Raw genomic sequence first — 15800 nt, 5'->3', positions numbered from 1 at the left:
GAAGCTTGCAGAGGAGGCGGATATCTGGGCGAGTACCCGGGTATCCTCAAAAGGGACTGGAGGGAATTTCCAAGGGGCTGGACAGGGCGCCCCCCAGAAGAAAGAGGGGGGAGACAAAAAGAGGGAGTTCTCTAAAGGCCCCCAAAAGAGTTCACCAGGGAAGGGAGTAGGATTCCCTCCTAAGGTTGTTCCCCACAAACCCCCTTATCCTGACCGTGGTCAGCAGCCTAGGGTTGTCCGATGTTACGAGTGTGGTGAGGTGGGGCACTATAAGGGGGATGCCAAGTGTCCCAAGAGACCACACCCTCCCATTGGAGGAAAGACCCCTGGGGTGGCGAGTGTAGTGCTCGGGGAGGAGTTGCCCCTAGATAAGGGAGGTGAGTGGGCAGGGCTAACCCTAGTGTCCTTAGGGGATTGTGAGATGGTTCCTAAGACCCAGATGCCCTCGAATACTACTAAGTACAGGCAATGGGTCACCATCAATGCCCAGAGGGTGGAGGCTCTGAGGGACACAGGAGCCAGCATGACTATGGTAAGGAGTCAGCTGGTGTCCCCAGAGCAGGTGGTCCCCAATGTAGTCCACCGGGTTGTGATGGCTGACAACCGAGAGGGTCACTATCCGGTGGCCCAGGTTCCCTTTGAGTGGGGAGGGGTTGCGGGTCCTCTACGAGTTGCGATCAGCCCTGCCATGCCGGTCGACTGCCTGTTGGGAAACGACCTTGAACACTCGGCGTGGAAGGAGGTTGAGTTCAGGGCCCACATGGAAATGTTGGGGACCCCTGAGTGGACGTGTGCCCATACTCGGTCCGTGACCACCCGAAGAGGGGATTCACAGAGGTTGGAGCCTGGGACAAAGGCCCAACCAGCTGCCGGAAAGGGTAGACGGGGACGGGGAAAGCCTGCCCCAGCATCTGACCCTCCAAAGGTGGATGGGGCAACTAAAGTGGTCCCGGAGTCTACGGAGGGGGATGTAACGTCCCTGGAGGGCTTGCCTACCCCTGCAGACTGGCAGGTGGAGGGAGGACCTACTAGGGAAGAGTTTTGTCGGGGCCAGAAGGAGTGCCCTACCCTTGAGGGTTTACGGCGGCAGGCCGAAGCCCAGGCAGCGGGTAACGATTCGGGGAACTTCCACATATACTGGGAAGATGGACTCCTGTATAGCGAACCCAAGGCTCCGGTGCATGGTTCATCCCGGGCCTTGGTAGTTCCCCAGCGTTACCGAGCCTTCCTATTAGGACTGGCTCACGAAATACCCTTGGCAGGACACTTGGGACAAGACAAGACCTTTGCTCGACTTGTCCCTCATTTTTACTGGCCTCAGATGAGGATTACGTCCGATATTTTTGTAGGACGTGTGTAACCTGCCAAGCTAGTGGGAAGACAGGGGTGAAGCTGAAAGCTCCCCTGGAACCACTGCCTGTCGTTGGTACCCCCTTTGAAAGGGTGGGCATCGACATTGTCGGGCCATTGGATCCACCAACATCGGCCGGTCACAGGTTTATCCTGGTTCTGGTGGATCATGCCACATGGTACCCAGAGGCTATCCCTCTGAGGACCATTACTGCACCTGTGGTGGCACGGGCCCTTATGGGAATTTTTACCCGGATGGGATTCCCCAAGGAAGTGGTGTCGGACAGAGGTACCAACTTCATGTCGGCATACATGCGGGCTATGTGGAAAGAGTGTGGAGTTACCTACCGGTTCTCCACTCCTTATCACCCCCAGACTAATGGTCTGGTGGAAAGGTTTAACAAAACCTTAAAGGGCATGATCCGGAGTCTGCCCGAGAGCCTGCGGAGGAAATGGGACGTCCTCCTACCTTGTTTGCTGTTTTCGTACAGGGAGGTACCACAGAAGGGAGTGGGCTTCAGCCCCTTCGAATTGTTGTACGGGCACCCTGTGCGTGGACCCCTCAGCCTGGTGAAGGAAGGATGGGAAAAGACTCCCAGAAAACTTCCCACGGATGTGGTGAGCTACATGCTGGCCTTTCGTAGCCAAATGGCTAGGTTGTGGAAGCAAGCTTCGAAAACCTAGAAGCCAGCCAAACGGTCATGAAGGAATGGTATGACCGAAACGCTCACCCGGTGGAGCTGGAGCCTGGCCAGAAGGTGTGGGTGATGGAACCTGGAGAGCTTAGCGCCCTCCAGGATCGCTGGTCAGGTCCCTTTGAGGTGGTTGAGAAAAAGGGCAAGGTTACCTACGTGGTAGATCTTAAGACCCCCAGGCAGCCCCATCGGGTGCTCCATGTCAACCGCCTTAAGCCTCACCAAGAGAGACCCGAGGTCACGTTAATGATGGTGACTGATGGGTCAGAGGAAGAGGAAAGTGAACCTCTTCCCGATCTGTTTGCGTCCCGAGAGAAGGATGGATCGGTGGAGGGAGTGATCCTTTCACCGACACTAACTCCTGAACAACGGAAGGACTGTCGCCAGGTTCTGGAGCAGTTTGCTTCCTTGTTCTCCCTTATTCCGGGAAGGACTCATCTGTGTACCCATGATGTGGACACAGGGGACAGCCCACCTGTGAAGTCCAAGTCCTACCGACTGTCGGATAAGGTGAAGGCTAGCATCCATGAGGAAGTTACCAAGATGCTAGAGCTAGGAGTAATTGAGCCTTCAGGAAGTCCCTGGTCCAGTCCGGTGGTACTGGTACCCAAAGCTGCCCCACCGGGCATTACCCCAGAACTCCGGTTCTATGTGGATTACAGGGGACTGAATTCAGTGACAAAGACAGATGCTCATCCTATCCCAAGAGCGGATGAGCTCATTGACCGGTTGGGAGCTGCCCAATATCTCAGTACCTTTGACCTTACATCCGGGTACTGGCAGATCTCCTTGACGGATGGAGCGAAGGAAAGGTCAGCCTTCTCCACACCCGAGGGTCACTACCAGTTCTGTGTGATGCCCTTCGGGCTCAAGAACGCCCCTGCTACGTTCCAGCGATTGGTGAACCAGGTCCTCTCTGGAATGGAAGCCTTTTCAGTTGCGTACCTGGATGACATTGCTGTCTTCAGCCGCAACTGGGAGGACCATCTGAGTCACCTTCAGGCTGTTCTTCAGGCTTTGCAGCAGGCAGGTCTGACGATCAAAGCCAGCAAGTGCCAGATCGGGCAGGGGTCGGTAGTGTACCTCGGGCACTTGGTGGGTCGGGGTAAGGTGCAACCCCTCCAGGCCAAGATCGAAACCATCATGGCCTGGGAGCCCCCCAAGACTCAGACGGAGGTCCGGGCCTTCTTGGGCCTCACTGGTTACTACCGACGCTTTGTCAAGGGATATGGAACCATCGTGGCCCCCTTGACTGAGCTCACTTCCAAAAAGCACCCTCGACGGGTGATCTGGACCGAGGGATGTCAACAAGCTTTTGACACCTTGAAAAAGGCCATGTGTGCGGCACCTGTTCTCAGGGCCCCTGACTTTGCCAAGGAGTTCATTGTCCAGACGGACGCGTCGGAGCACGGTATTGGAGCAGTGCTGTCGCAACTTAATGATGAGGGTCTAGACCAACCGGTGGTTTTCCTATCTAGGAGACTACTCCCCCGGGAACAGAGGTGGAGTGCAATTGAGAGGGAAGCTTTTGCGGTGGTGTGGGCTCTGAAGAAGCTGCGGCCATACCTGTTTGGCTCGCACTTCCTGGTTCAGACCGACCACCGGCCCCTCAGGTGGCTGATGCAAATGAGGGGCGAGAATCCCAAGCTGTTGAGGTGGTCCATTTCCCTACAGGGGATGGACTTTAGGGTGGAACATCGCCCAGGAGTGGACCACGCCAATGCTGACGGTCTCTCCAGGTATTTCCGCCTTAGTGAAGAGGACTCCCAAGGGGTTGGGTAGCTCTCCCCACTTTCAGCTGGGGGGGGACGCGTGTTAGACCTGTCAGCCCTTTGGCAGCTCCCTCCTCATTTTATTATTTTTGTCCCCTCCCCCCTTCTCATTTTTTTCTGTCTATCCCACTTTTTAGGTGCTAATGTAGAGGTTCTGGGCGCTTTACTCTCACTACCTGAGGGAAAGGCGCAAGGTGCTCCTCTGAGGAAAACTAGGGAAGGGAGGTGAGATTCTAAAATGGTGGCACCAACTGTCACCTCAGCACCTGGACCATGACTGCCATGGGGGTTTCCAGAACTTTCTGGGCCCTTCTGGCAAGTCAGGCCCAAGGTGATAAATAGAGGTGGCAGGTGAGCGGCCATTTTAGAAGTGTGCAAGTAGCCAGATAGTGAGGAGTAAGGCACCTAAGTGGGGAGGTGGCTGCACTAGGTCAGGTGAAGACAGGTCTTTGGGTCTGCAAGATTTTCCTATCCAGTGATACCACCCCCCACCTTCTGACCGGCCCCTGACGTCTGCCACGGGTTGTGAGGACATTGTACCCTGGGGGAAGCTCGAGGAGGCTATAACCCTGAAGGAGGACTGAGGGAAGAATCGCTACCTGGGACCCCCCTTCTCTCATCCCTACTAGGTCGGAGCTGGGAGCGCAGCCTGAAATTAGCGCTTCCCCCTTGATCCCCGTCTGTGGGGGAGATCGGTACCCCGCAGTTGAGAAGGGGTCCATTTAAATCTTGGCTTGAGACGAAGAATTTCTAGCCCTCGAAAGTTCAACCCCCCCCCCTTTGGTTACGAGGCGTTACCTGGAGTCGTCGCCAACCCCCCCCTGGGATCGGGAGGTGAGCAGGTGTCCCCCGGAGGTGGCCCGTTGTTTCCGCAGAGCTTTGAGGGGGCTCGGGGACCGGTGAGGGGGCATTGCTGCTGCCAGCCTGAGGAGATTTGGGCAGTGGAGACGAGCTCCGGTCTAGAGGCTGCCGTCCCTGGATCACGTGAGTGGGGCTGACGCCGTAGCGCCGCCCCACTGCTTTCGTACCTCAGCGCAGGCCACGCCCCCGCAAGCGGCGCGACGACGGAGAGCTGCAGGCGCGCTTCCTGAGGAGTGTGAGGAACAGCGGCCGGAGCAAGTGCGCTGGGGAGTACGCACCTCAAGGGAGTCTTGAGTGAGGGGGTAGAGGGTTGGGTTGATTTCGCCATCTTCCCCGATCCCGGTCACTCGCGTGTGAAGCCCCGCCTGCTCTGTGGGGACGCCACACCAGACTTCGCCGGACTGCCGTCAGGAGAACACCAAGGAGAACTCAGTAAGCGGGGCAAAGATAGACCGGGAGGGAGAGTTTGATGCAAGTCTTGAGCCCAGCACGACGCTGTGTTTGTCAGGCAACTGGTGAGACTGGTGGGTTTAGCGCTAAAGCTAATAGATTCCTTCCCAGTGACCAAGGGAATATTTCAATGTAAAGTGATGTGAATTTGGAAATATAACCTTTAGAGTTATTTACTTAAGTCGCAACAGCAGAGAATTGATGCCAAGGGAATATTTCAATGTAAAGTGATGTGAATTTGGAAATATAACCTTTAGAGTTATTTACTTAAGTCGCAACAGCAGAGAATTGATGCCAAGGGAATATTTCAATGTAAAGTGATGTAACTATGCGATGTTGGAATGTAGCAACTGGAGGTAAACATCTGATTTATAACAGGAGGGTATCAGTTTCAAGTAAGCATCTATATGCACAGTGAGGATGATATATGGTTTTCTGGAAGTATATTACTTAGGGTAACCGCCTGATCAAAGAGCCTTGTGCAGACTAGGTGGCCATTTAATTGACTCATTGAAGTGTTGTAAAAACTCGTGGATGTAAAAGTAAACTAAAAGAAAAGTATTGTCGATTAATGTGATGAAATGTTATAAAGTTACAGTAACTCTTTTACAAAAATCGGTGTAGTGTTCTTTTTGAGTGATGTGGCGCAGGATTGCGAGCTGAGTGGGATGCAGGCCTGAAAAGCCAAAAGGAGTGTTGAGCCAGGTGACCTGAGCCAAGCTACCCATCGGACATAGGTCCAACACCGCCCTAGCCATTAGACCACATCCTATCCCCCAGGTCAGCCACAGTGACAGTTGTCTGTCAGATACAAAGATCTCCCATGCCCAGATTTTGATCAAAGTCCCCCAAAAACAACTCACAGGACTTAATGGCTTAAGATAGGGTTGATTCAAATCCAGTGTAGATCAAGAATGTAACAAATTTAAGGTCTAGTGAGAGGTCAGAGCAGGGCTCTGCATAGGGACTCCTTCACACACAATGTAAGGTAGAAATCTGGGCTATGGTGGCCTCTAGGGGAATAGGAGACAATCTTCCACCTCATTGGCTGTAGTTTGGGTTCTTTTAAATGATGTGGGTGTGCTATTAAATATAGATGTTGTCGGCCTATGGCCATTTTACATTGTATACTCCTATTTTAATGTACCAGAGATTCCCAGCCGGACGATGGGGCAGAATTCAAGCATGTGAATATATAAAAGATCCAATGCTGGAGAACTAAAGAGATGTGCCACATGCTCCTGCTACTCAGGAAACTATAAAAAAAAAAATACCATAAAGTGGCAAGCAGAGCTGCTCAAACCTGCCAGCATGTTGAAAACCATAAATGCGTGCCTATCACCCACACTTATTCATCCATCAGCTAAGCACTGCGTCTAATTAGACGATATCCGCTCCTCGTGGTCCTCATACAGGACACAAACCCTCCCCCACAAAGCATCAAAACAAAGACACTTCCAACCACATACCATACACTGTATAGTGTGAGCCCTACTTAGTAGTAGTAGTAAGAACTAAATAAGTATTATAATATAATGTGTTTTACCCATTGCCAATACTCGGCTATTTTCAATCTCTTCACCATCTGACTCATGGATTCCACAAGTTAGGAATGTGAAGGGCTATAGGTCAGAGACATATACAAATAAAGTAGACATTCAATGCTTTGACATTTACAGCTTATCACAACAATTATACCATACCTGCAGTGACTCCATTCTGAAGAGATCCTTCATAGAAAATGTTTGATGGGAATGCACTAAGCGCAGGATGCATACGATACTGAACTTGAAGGCGAATTGGGCGGATTCCCAAGACAACAAGCCTTTCAAAGAGGGACTGAGAAAGCCCAGCCTTTGCTGCTTTTTTACACATCACAACAGGACCAAGCTGGCAGTGATCGCCTACCAGGATCAGCTGTGGAAAACAAGAGAAATTGGGTTTTCTGAGAACGTGTTTGATTGTCAAAGGGTCACATAACAAGCTATTGCCAGCCCTCTCGAACACGAAATTCTAGTTACAAATACAGTGTTTTATCAGTTACACAAGAGATACCAGTAAAGGAAAACTTGCTTACTGGCAATCCTTGTTCTCATTGAGCGGAATCTACATTAAAACAATATGTACTGATTTGTCCTGTCCACGCACAGGATCACGGTGTACTTTTTACAGTTCTGTAAGCATATTATAGGATATATGGGCAAATGTTCCTTTTACCTGAAGCATTTATTTCACTTAGGATTGTTTAACAAGGCGGTAGTCGCAGTTTTACCTCTAGCAGAATGTGCTTTGGGATTACCTAATAAAATATTTGCTCACCTTCTGTAGGAGAAAATCCTTCTGGATATGGTCTGTTTTGAGGGTGCTAAACCTGTAAGAACAGACCTTTTCAAGTAGGTCTTGTTTGATCTAGACATAATTTGAGAACCCTGCTTGCATAGAAAGTCGGTGAAGCTGGACATGATAGATTGTGAGAAAATTTGAGAGTAAAAAAGACCAACTTGAAAATCATAATTACTTTTGAGTCAAAGTTCTGATGTGACCTCGTGACCACTCTTTTCTTACAGAACAGTGTAAAGTCCACGGAAGCATAGGGCTTGAATACTGCTTACTCTATGTGCAGAAGCGATCAAAAGGAGGTCCCATGATTTTTGTAAAAAGTACTATTTAGTTACCAAGGAAACAAAATCCTAACTGGATGGAGAACTTTCTTAAAAAGCAGAGCTCACCAGGATTCTGTTGCCAGGTGGAAAAACAAAATGGCACATGGTGGGATACTAGTGGATTGTACTTTCCTAAAGGAGCAGTGTCAGGTTTTTTATCATTTACGCTTAGTGGCCATTTGGCTTCAATAAACTGTGGTTTTCTTTCTTCCCCTTTGAAAAAAGTATTATGAATAAATGTCATGTTTAACGAAGTACCTAAAATAAAAAAAAAGGTTTTATTAAGGAAAATAAAAACTGGCAAATACAGCCAATAGGCTGTCCAACAACTTTTCAATTTTACGTATTTTATAAAGAAAAGTTTGATTAATACTCTATAAGTGCTTCAGGATCCCATGCATGGCTGGGACAATTCAGTGCTTTTGATGATGATTTGTGGTCCCCCAATGGAGAACAAGATTGTACCAAACCGCAGGGGTAAAAACATCCTACCATTGTAAATGCACATTACCATACATTGGAACACAATGTAAACTAGGCTACAGGCAATTCCGTTTGTAATGTGCGATGTACAAATGCTCCCCAGCACTCCCATATTTCATGGCATAAATCCTTTGCACTTATTGCACCCCTTCCCAAGTAGAGGGTAGAAGCCTTGATAAGCACATTACAAACTGCTCTCAAAGAGTTCCTTCTCTGCACCTATAATCCGCAATAACCCTGCATCTTGACACTACTCGGTGTCAAATACAGGAGCCATCCTGTAAGGTACCAAGGAAGGAATATGCTACTTACCAGTATGCATCTGTTCTTGGCATGTAGAGCTGCAGAGTTGTACACTTAGCATAGATCGCCATCTGGTGTTGGGCCCGGATGTTTGCAGTTTGTTTTTCTTCTTGGACAGTCTTTGGAAGTCACGAGTTTGGTGACTCCTCCTTCGGTCCGTACTGCGCATGGGCTTCGGCTCCATCCTCAGATTGTTTTTCGCCAACAGGGAAATGATGGAGCGTAGTAATAACAGTGAGAAACCCATGTGTGTTGTATCTAAATAAGATGTACTGGAACGGATACAGGTAGCCGGGGAGGCGGGTGGGCGTGTACAACTCTGCAGCTCTACATGCCAAGAACAGATGCATACTGGTAAGTAGCATATTCCGTTCGAGGCATATGAGCTGCAGATTGTACACTTAGCATAGATTATATAGCAGTACCCAACCTTAGCGGCGACCACCGGTATCCGTTGCAGTGGTTTGAAAAAGTGTCTTTAGTACAGCCTGGCCCACCCTAGCTTGCTGCTTGGAATGCACATCTACACAGTAATGTTTTGTGAAGGTGTGCGGTGTAGACCATGTGGCTGCTTTGCAGATGTCATCTAAGGGTATATTCCCTAGAAAAGCCATAGAAGCCCCTAACTTTCTTGTAGAGTGGGCTTTAGGCGGAACAGATAATGTTCTTTTTGCCTTTTGATAGCAAATTTGTATGCATTTTACAATCCACCTAGCTATCCCTGATTTAGAAATGGGGTTGCCTTTATGTGGTGGAGAGAAGGAAACGAACAATTGTTTAGTCTTCCTGAAGGGTTGCGTTCTTTGTGTGTAGTATAGCAAAGCCCTTTTCACATCGAGTGTGTGTAAGGCCCTTTCTGCAACAGATTGAGGTTGCGAGAAGAAGACAGGTAATTCCACCGATTGATTGAGATGGAAGGGGGAAATGACCTTGGGCAGAAACTTCGGATTTGTGCGAAGTATGACCTTGCTGTGATGTATTTGTATGAAGGGTTCCTGTATAGTGAACGCTTGTATTTCACCAACCCTTCTAAGGGAAGTGATAGCTACAAGAAAAGCTGTTTTCCAGGTGAGAAACTGTAGCTCGCATTTATGCATTGGTTCGAAGGGCGGACCCATTAGTCGTGTAAGAACTAAATTTAGATTCCATACAGGGGAAGGTGGTGCCCTGGGAGGAATTACTCGTTTAAGGCCTTCCATGAAGGCTTTAATAGCGAGCACTCTGAAGTGTGATAAATGCTGTCTGTTTTGTAGATAAGCAGCGATCGCTGCTAGGTGTAGGCGTATGGATGAATATGCCAGGTTACACCTGTGAAGATGGAGCAGATAGCATATGATGTGCTGTATGGATGCATGTAAAGGGTTGATTGTATTGTTACGGCAGTAAATTACAAATCTTTTCCACTTTGCGGCATAGCATGCTCTAGTGGTAGGACGTCTGGCTTCCATGATGATGTTCATGCAATCAGGGGGAAGGTTAAGGTATCCGAATTCCAAGATTTCAGGAGCCAGATCGCCAGGTTGAGCTGAGCTGGGTCCGGGTGCCTGATTTCTCCATGGTTCTGGGTTAGGAGGCATGGGGATAGGTGCAGTTTTTGATGTGGTACCACTGACAGTTGTAGTAGCGTGGTGTACCACGGCTGCCTGGCCCACGTCGGAGCTACTAGAATGAGTGTGAGGGAGTGCTGCTGTAGCTTCCTTACCACTAATGGAATTAGTGGGAGAGGTGGAAAGGCGTATGCAAATCTGCCTGACCAGTTCATCCATATCGCATTGCCCTTGGACAATGGGTGTGGGTATCTGGCGGCGAAGCTTGGGCATTTTTTGTTTTTGTGGGTGGCGAAGAGGTCTATCTGAGGATGCCCCCACTGTTGGAAGAATGGCTGAAGAACTTGTGGGTGCAGTTCCCATTCGTGTAGTTGTTGCGTTTGTCTGCTGAGCAGATCTGCCATGGTGTTTTGTACGCCTGGAACGTGCTGTGCCAGGAGAAAGATGTTTTGTGGAATTGCCCATCTCCATATGCTCTGGGCTAAGCGGGAGAGCTGGGGAGAGTGTCCCCCCCCCTGTTTTTGGATATAATACATTGCAGTCATGTTGTCTGTGCGAATGAGGACTGCTTTGCCCGAAATCTGTTTTTGGAAAGATTTTAGGGCTAGAAAGATCGCCAAGAGCTCCAGATGGTTGATGTGGAGCGATTTTTGCTGTGGCGTCCATAGACCTTGCATTGTGAGGTGTAGGAGGTGCGCTCCCCAGCCGGAGAGCGATGCGTCCGCTGTTAGAATCACCTGAGGAACCGGGTCCAGGAACGGCCGCCCTTTGGAAAGGTTTGTGGTGTTCCACCACTGCAGAGAGTGATGTGTGCGGCCGTCCACCAACACCAGATCCGTCAGCTGACCCTGGGCCTGGTTCCACTGTTGTGCTAGGCACTCTTGAAGTGGACGTATGTGGAGTCTTGCATGGGGCACTATGAAGATGCAAGACGCCATCATTCCTATGAGCTTCATGAACACTCTTGCTGGAAGAGAGTGTTGGGGAAGGAATGTTTTGCGTAAGGCTTGAATGCTTGTGATTCTGGCTGAGTTTGGATAGGCAATACCTTTGGAGGTGTCTATAGTGGCCCCGAGATATTGCTTTGTGTGAGATGATATGAGGTGGGACTTTTGGTAGTTCACCGTGAAGCCTAGCTGGTGGAGCAGTTGGATGGTGCTGTTTGTATGTTGCACGCATTGGTGGTAGGACGCGGCTTTTATCAGCCAGTCGTCTAAGTAAGGGAAGACGTGAATGTGTTGACGTCTGAGGTGTGCTGCTACTACCGCTAGGCATTTGGTAAACACCCGTGGTGCGGTGGTGACCCCGAAGGGGAGAACCGTGAATTGGTAATGTTGCCCGTCCACCACGAACCTGAGGTATTTCCTGTGAGAGGGGTGTATTGGAATGTGAAAGTATGCGTCTTTCAGATCCAAGGTTGTGAGAAAGTCTCCCTGACAGAGGAGCGGGAGGACTTGTTGTAGGGTGACCATGTGGAAATGGTCTGAATGTATGTAGGCATTTAGAGGCCGGAGGTCCAGAATGGGCCTGAGGGTCCCGTCTTTCTTTGGTATTAAGAAATATAGGGAGTAAACCCCTAGATTTTGCTGATCGATGGGGACCTGCTCTATAGCGTGTTTTTGGAGGAGGGAGAGTACCTCCTGTTTGAGCAGTGTGGAATGTTCTTGAGACATTGGACGGTGCCTTGGTGGGATATTGGGTGGGGTAGATGTTAGCTCGAGACAGTAGCCTGACCGAATGATTTGGGTCACCCATTTGTCCGATGTTATGGACTCCCATGCGTGGATAAAGTTTTGTAGTCTGCCCCCGACCGGAGTGGAATGGTCTGGGGGGAGCGGAGGGAAGTCATTGTGTGGGCGGGGTGGCAGAACGGGTGGTGTTAGTTTTGCCCCTGCCCTTATTGTTGTTGCCTCTGTAACCACCCCTTTGGTTGCCCTTCGAAAAGGTATTTTGAGGAGGGGACTTGTAGGAGGTAGAGGTGCTATTGGTGGAGAAGCCTCTGCCTGTGCCACGAAAGGAGGAGCGTCGAAAGGAACGTTTAGAGGCTTGTGTTTGGAGTGCCCCCATAGACTTTGCTGTGTCTGTGTCCTTTTTCATCTTTTCCAACGCTTCGTCTACCTTTGGCCCAAAGAGAGTTTGTTGGTCAAAGGGGTGATTGAGTATGGACGCCTGGACTTCAGGCTTGAACCCTGAGATCCTGAGCCAGGCATGGCGACGAAGCAGGACACTGGTATTTATGGCTCTAGAAGCAGTGTCGGCTGCATCGAGGGCACACTTAATGGAGGTGTTTGTAATTAGTTTACCCTCCTGTATTAGCTCATGAGCCCTACGCTTGTGTTTCTCGGGAAGGTGCTGCATAAGAGCCTCAAGTTCGTCGTAGTGTGCTCTGTCATAGCGCGGAAGTAGCGCTTGTGTGTTTGCAATGCGCCACATGTTTGCAGCTTGAGAGGCGGTGCATTTGCCAGACGCGTCTAGGAGTTTGGATTCCTTGTCTGGCGGTGGGGCTTCTCCTGAGGACTGGGAGTTAGCCCGCTTTCTAGCTGTAGAGACAACTAGGGAATCTAAGGGAGCAGGGCCCTTAATGTATGCAGGGTCTGTGGGTGCCGCCTTGTACTTTTTCTCTATTCTAGGGTTTAGTACCCTGGCCCTGACAGGGTCTTTGAACACCTCTGCGGCATGCTTGGTGACACCCTTAAGCATGGGTAAAATAGATGTGGATTTGTCCTGTATGTCAAATGTATCCAGCCGGATGCTGTTTTTCGGCAACCGGGCGTCGGCTGGCTCGATCCCGAGCTGCCGTGAGACTTTGGAGGCTTCGACACCGGGCCCGAAGGTGGGGTGATAGAAGCTTTGGTCTTGGTTTTGCCCAGGCCGGCAGGCGAGGGAGTAACCTGAGTCTCTTTGGTTTTGGGCGCGGGGGAGGGGGCACAGTACTCACGACCCGCTGCGCCGGTGTGATGTCCTCCACGTCGGAGTCGTCGGCCTCGGAAGCGCTGACGACGTCTTCCTCCTGCTCGGTGTGTATTTGCCCCGAAGCTTCGGCGCCGTCTCCGAAGATGTCCGGTGGAACTGCAGACGATGAGTGCGCCATGGTGCGTCGAGCTTTTCGATCCCGGATGGTCTTCTTCGATCGAAAAGACTTACAGGTGGGGCAGTCTCTGGCCTCGTGTTCTGGAGAGAGGCAAAGATTACACACCTGATGGAGGTCGGTGTGGGGAAATTTAGACCCACATTTTGGGCACTTTTTGAACGGAGTCCTTTCCATCGGCCGGGAACGGAGTCGAGGAGGGCCCGAAGGCCGGTGCCGATGTACGGGATGGAGAAAGTGCCGCTTCGAGAGATGAAGATGATGATGAAGAAACTCGAAGAAACGAGGATTTTCCGTCGAGGCTGGAACCGTAGAAGTTGGAAGCCGGAGCACGAAGTATCACATCCGAGCCCGATGGCGGAAAAAAACAATCTGAGGATGGAGCCGAAGCCCATGCGCAGTACGGACCGAAGGAGGAGTCACCAAACTCGTGACTTCCAAAGACTGTCCAAGAAGAAAAACAAACTGCAAACATCCGGGCCCAACACCAGATGGCGATCTATGCTAAGTGTACAATCTGCAGCTCATATGCCTCGAACATACTTTTTTTAAATGAGCATGTACTAGGTTTACCATGGTGTAATCATGCTGAATGTCCAAAGAGAGCATCCATCATCCTATTATGCCACCTCCAAACCAGACTCCCGCCATAATGTTTTCGATAAAATCTCTGTCTTTTTACAGTTGTAGTGAATTAGGGTACAGAAATTTATTTTGAGATGCTCTAAATAATTACATTCAATAACAATTAACTGCATCGCAAATGCACCACCACCTTCCACACATTCAGTGAATCGTTTCTACAAGGGCGCAGTCTGCACCTCACTAATGAGGCCCAAGTAGTCCGAAACCAGTCTGGGACTGCTTGTGTTCCTATCCAGAGGGGACCCGGCCTGGAAGTTCAGGGAAGACTGTTGCTGGTGACCCAAAACTGATTTGCATATAGCTGGCCTGTCTGGAGTAGCACAGTGTGCATTAAATGATGCACTGAAATGTAGCCAGGCGATCACCAGCGGGTGATATTAAGTCTAGCATTCCTTCCCTCACTGTTTATTGCTGTATTCACTTCAACAAAGATGGTTCAGTACTTATGGTTTGCTCCTTGTCATTTAATTCCTTAGCAAAAAAAGTATAGAGAATCAAAGGCTGCTCAACTGAGGATTTAGTCCTTGAATAAGAGAAGCTATTATATAATTTTGTGACAAATCACAAAAAGGATACATTGCAGAGTGCATGGATGGTGTAGGATTAAACAAAGGAAATCAAGAATTGATGAAAGAATAATCATGGTGGTTTAGGAGTTGATGCCTGAAACATGGCAAAAGTTTAGATTAAAATTAAAACCCATGCAAAGACAGTTAAATTAGCAACTATTTGTGGGGCACCACTTGGATATTACTTAAACTACTAAGCAGGAAGTCCAGCAGCCTTCCTTTTCAAATGGATCCTGTTCTTTATAGAAAGCAAAATAGCTTTTGATTGCAGATATCTACTTTATCATCTTGGAGGCAGCAAAGTAAACTAAAAACACAACAATATCAAAGACTGTTCATTTTCAACGTTTTTGGTGACAACAAAAATCAGTGAGAGACCAGTGTACAGTTTCAGTGTAATGTGTCTGTACAACAGAATAGGAATGACAAAAAAACAGTGTCTCAGGAATGTGTGAGGTCATCAAATGGGGAGGTTCTGGAGATTTGTAGTAAAATGCCCCTTTTTGACACTACATGGCCACCCTCACTTTTTGCAAGGTACATGATGGGATTTGGACAGGAAGTGCACTGGGTTCCTGATAACCAGGTCCCCAGTACCAGATCTCTTCCCCAAAACTGCACAATGGTGTCCCCAATTGGCAATACCTTTAGCACTCTCCAAGTCCACAGTAAATGGTACCAATAGCGCCTAGGGCTTGAGCTACTAAAGAGGGTCTATAAGGGCTGTAGCACGAATTGTGCCACCCTGAGGGCCCCCTCACCAAACTCATGCAGGGCAGCCATCTCAGGCTGCGTGTTTTGGAGCAGACAAAAGAGAAAACACAACATGACACGTCCCTGTGTGTCATGTCCCCTAACACCACATGTAATATTTGTAAGTCACAACTACAGCAATACTTACCAGCCCTAGGGCAGGGGGGTTTATATTACATGAGGACATATGTGCATGAGCAGATATCTCCTGTGCTGGTCAGTTCCATTACTGCCAGTGCAAGTGGACAAGGAAGCCATTTTAGAAAATGCGTTGGAAACTGGTGAAAACGAGTTCCCCACTACAGGATGGCTTCACTGAAGATAGGAATCTCTGGTATGAAACATCTCATATTAATAAACCCACACTGATTCCAGTGATTGTTTTACCAATTTATGCATCTAGAGGGCACCTCAGAGGTGCGCACATCCCCCCTCCCCCCCCCCTGAAAACCTACCAGCCTCTGGTGTGTTGGCTGACAGGTCTGTGCCAGCCTGCCATTGCAATAGATTTCTGACCTACCAGGGTGAGGGCCTTTGCTCTCAGGTCGTCTAACAATGCTGGCAAAGGAAGAGAGTGTTCACAGCCCCTTACTTAGGATGACCTAATGATTAGCACTCCTA

The 15800-nt window shown here is 49.4% G+C and overlaps 1 protein-coding gene across 3 annotated transcripts in view; it reads right to left on the bottom strand.

Annotated features, from left to right (window-relative positions):
- The window catches only part of UPF1 (UPF1 RNA helicase and ATPase), a 217924-nt gene that overhangs the window by 78444 nt on the left and 123680 nt on the right, over positions 1-15800 (bottom strand). For all 3 annotated transcript variants that reach the window (XM_085638726.1, XM_085638724.1, XM_085638725.1), the window contains exon 15: positions 6832-7045. In XM_085638726.1, coding sequence (XP_085494852.1) covers positions 6832-7045 — 214 coding nt within the window. The remainder of the gene's footprint in view (positions 1-6831; positions 7046-15800) is intronic.

This window comes from Triturus cristatus, chromosome 12, assembly GCF_964204655.1.
Source record: "Triturus cristatus chromosome 12, aTriCri1.1, whole genome shotgun sequence".
NCBI lineage: Eukaryota > Metazoa > Chordata > Amphibia > Caudata > Salamandridae > Triturus > Triturus cristatus.
This window is presented reverse-complemented; position numbering and strand designations above follow the sequence as displayed.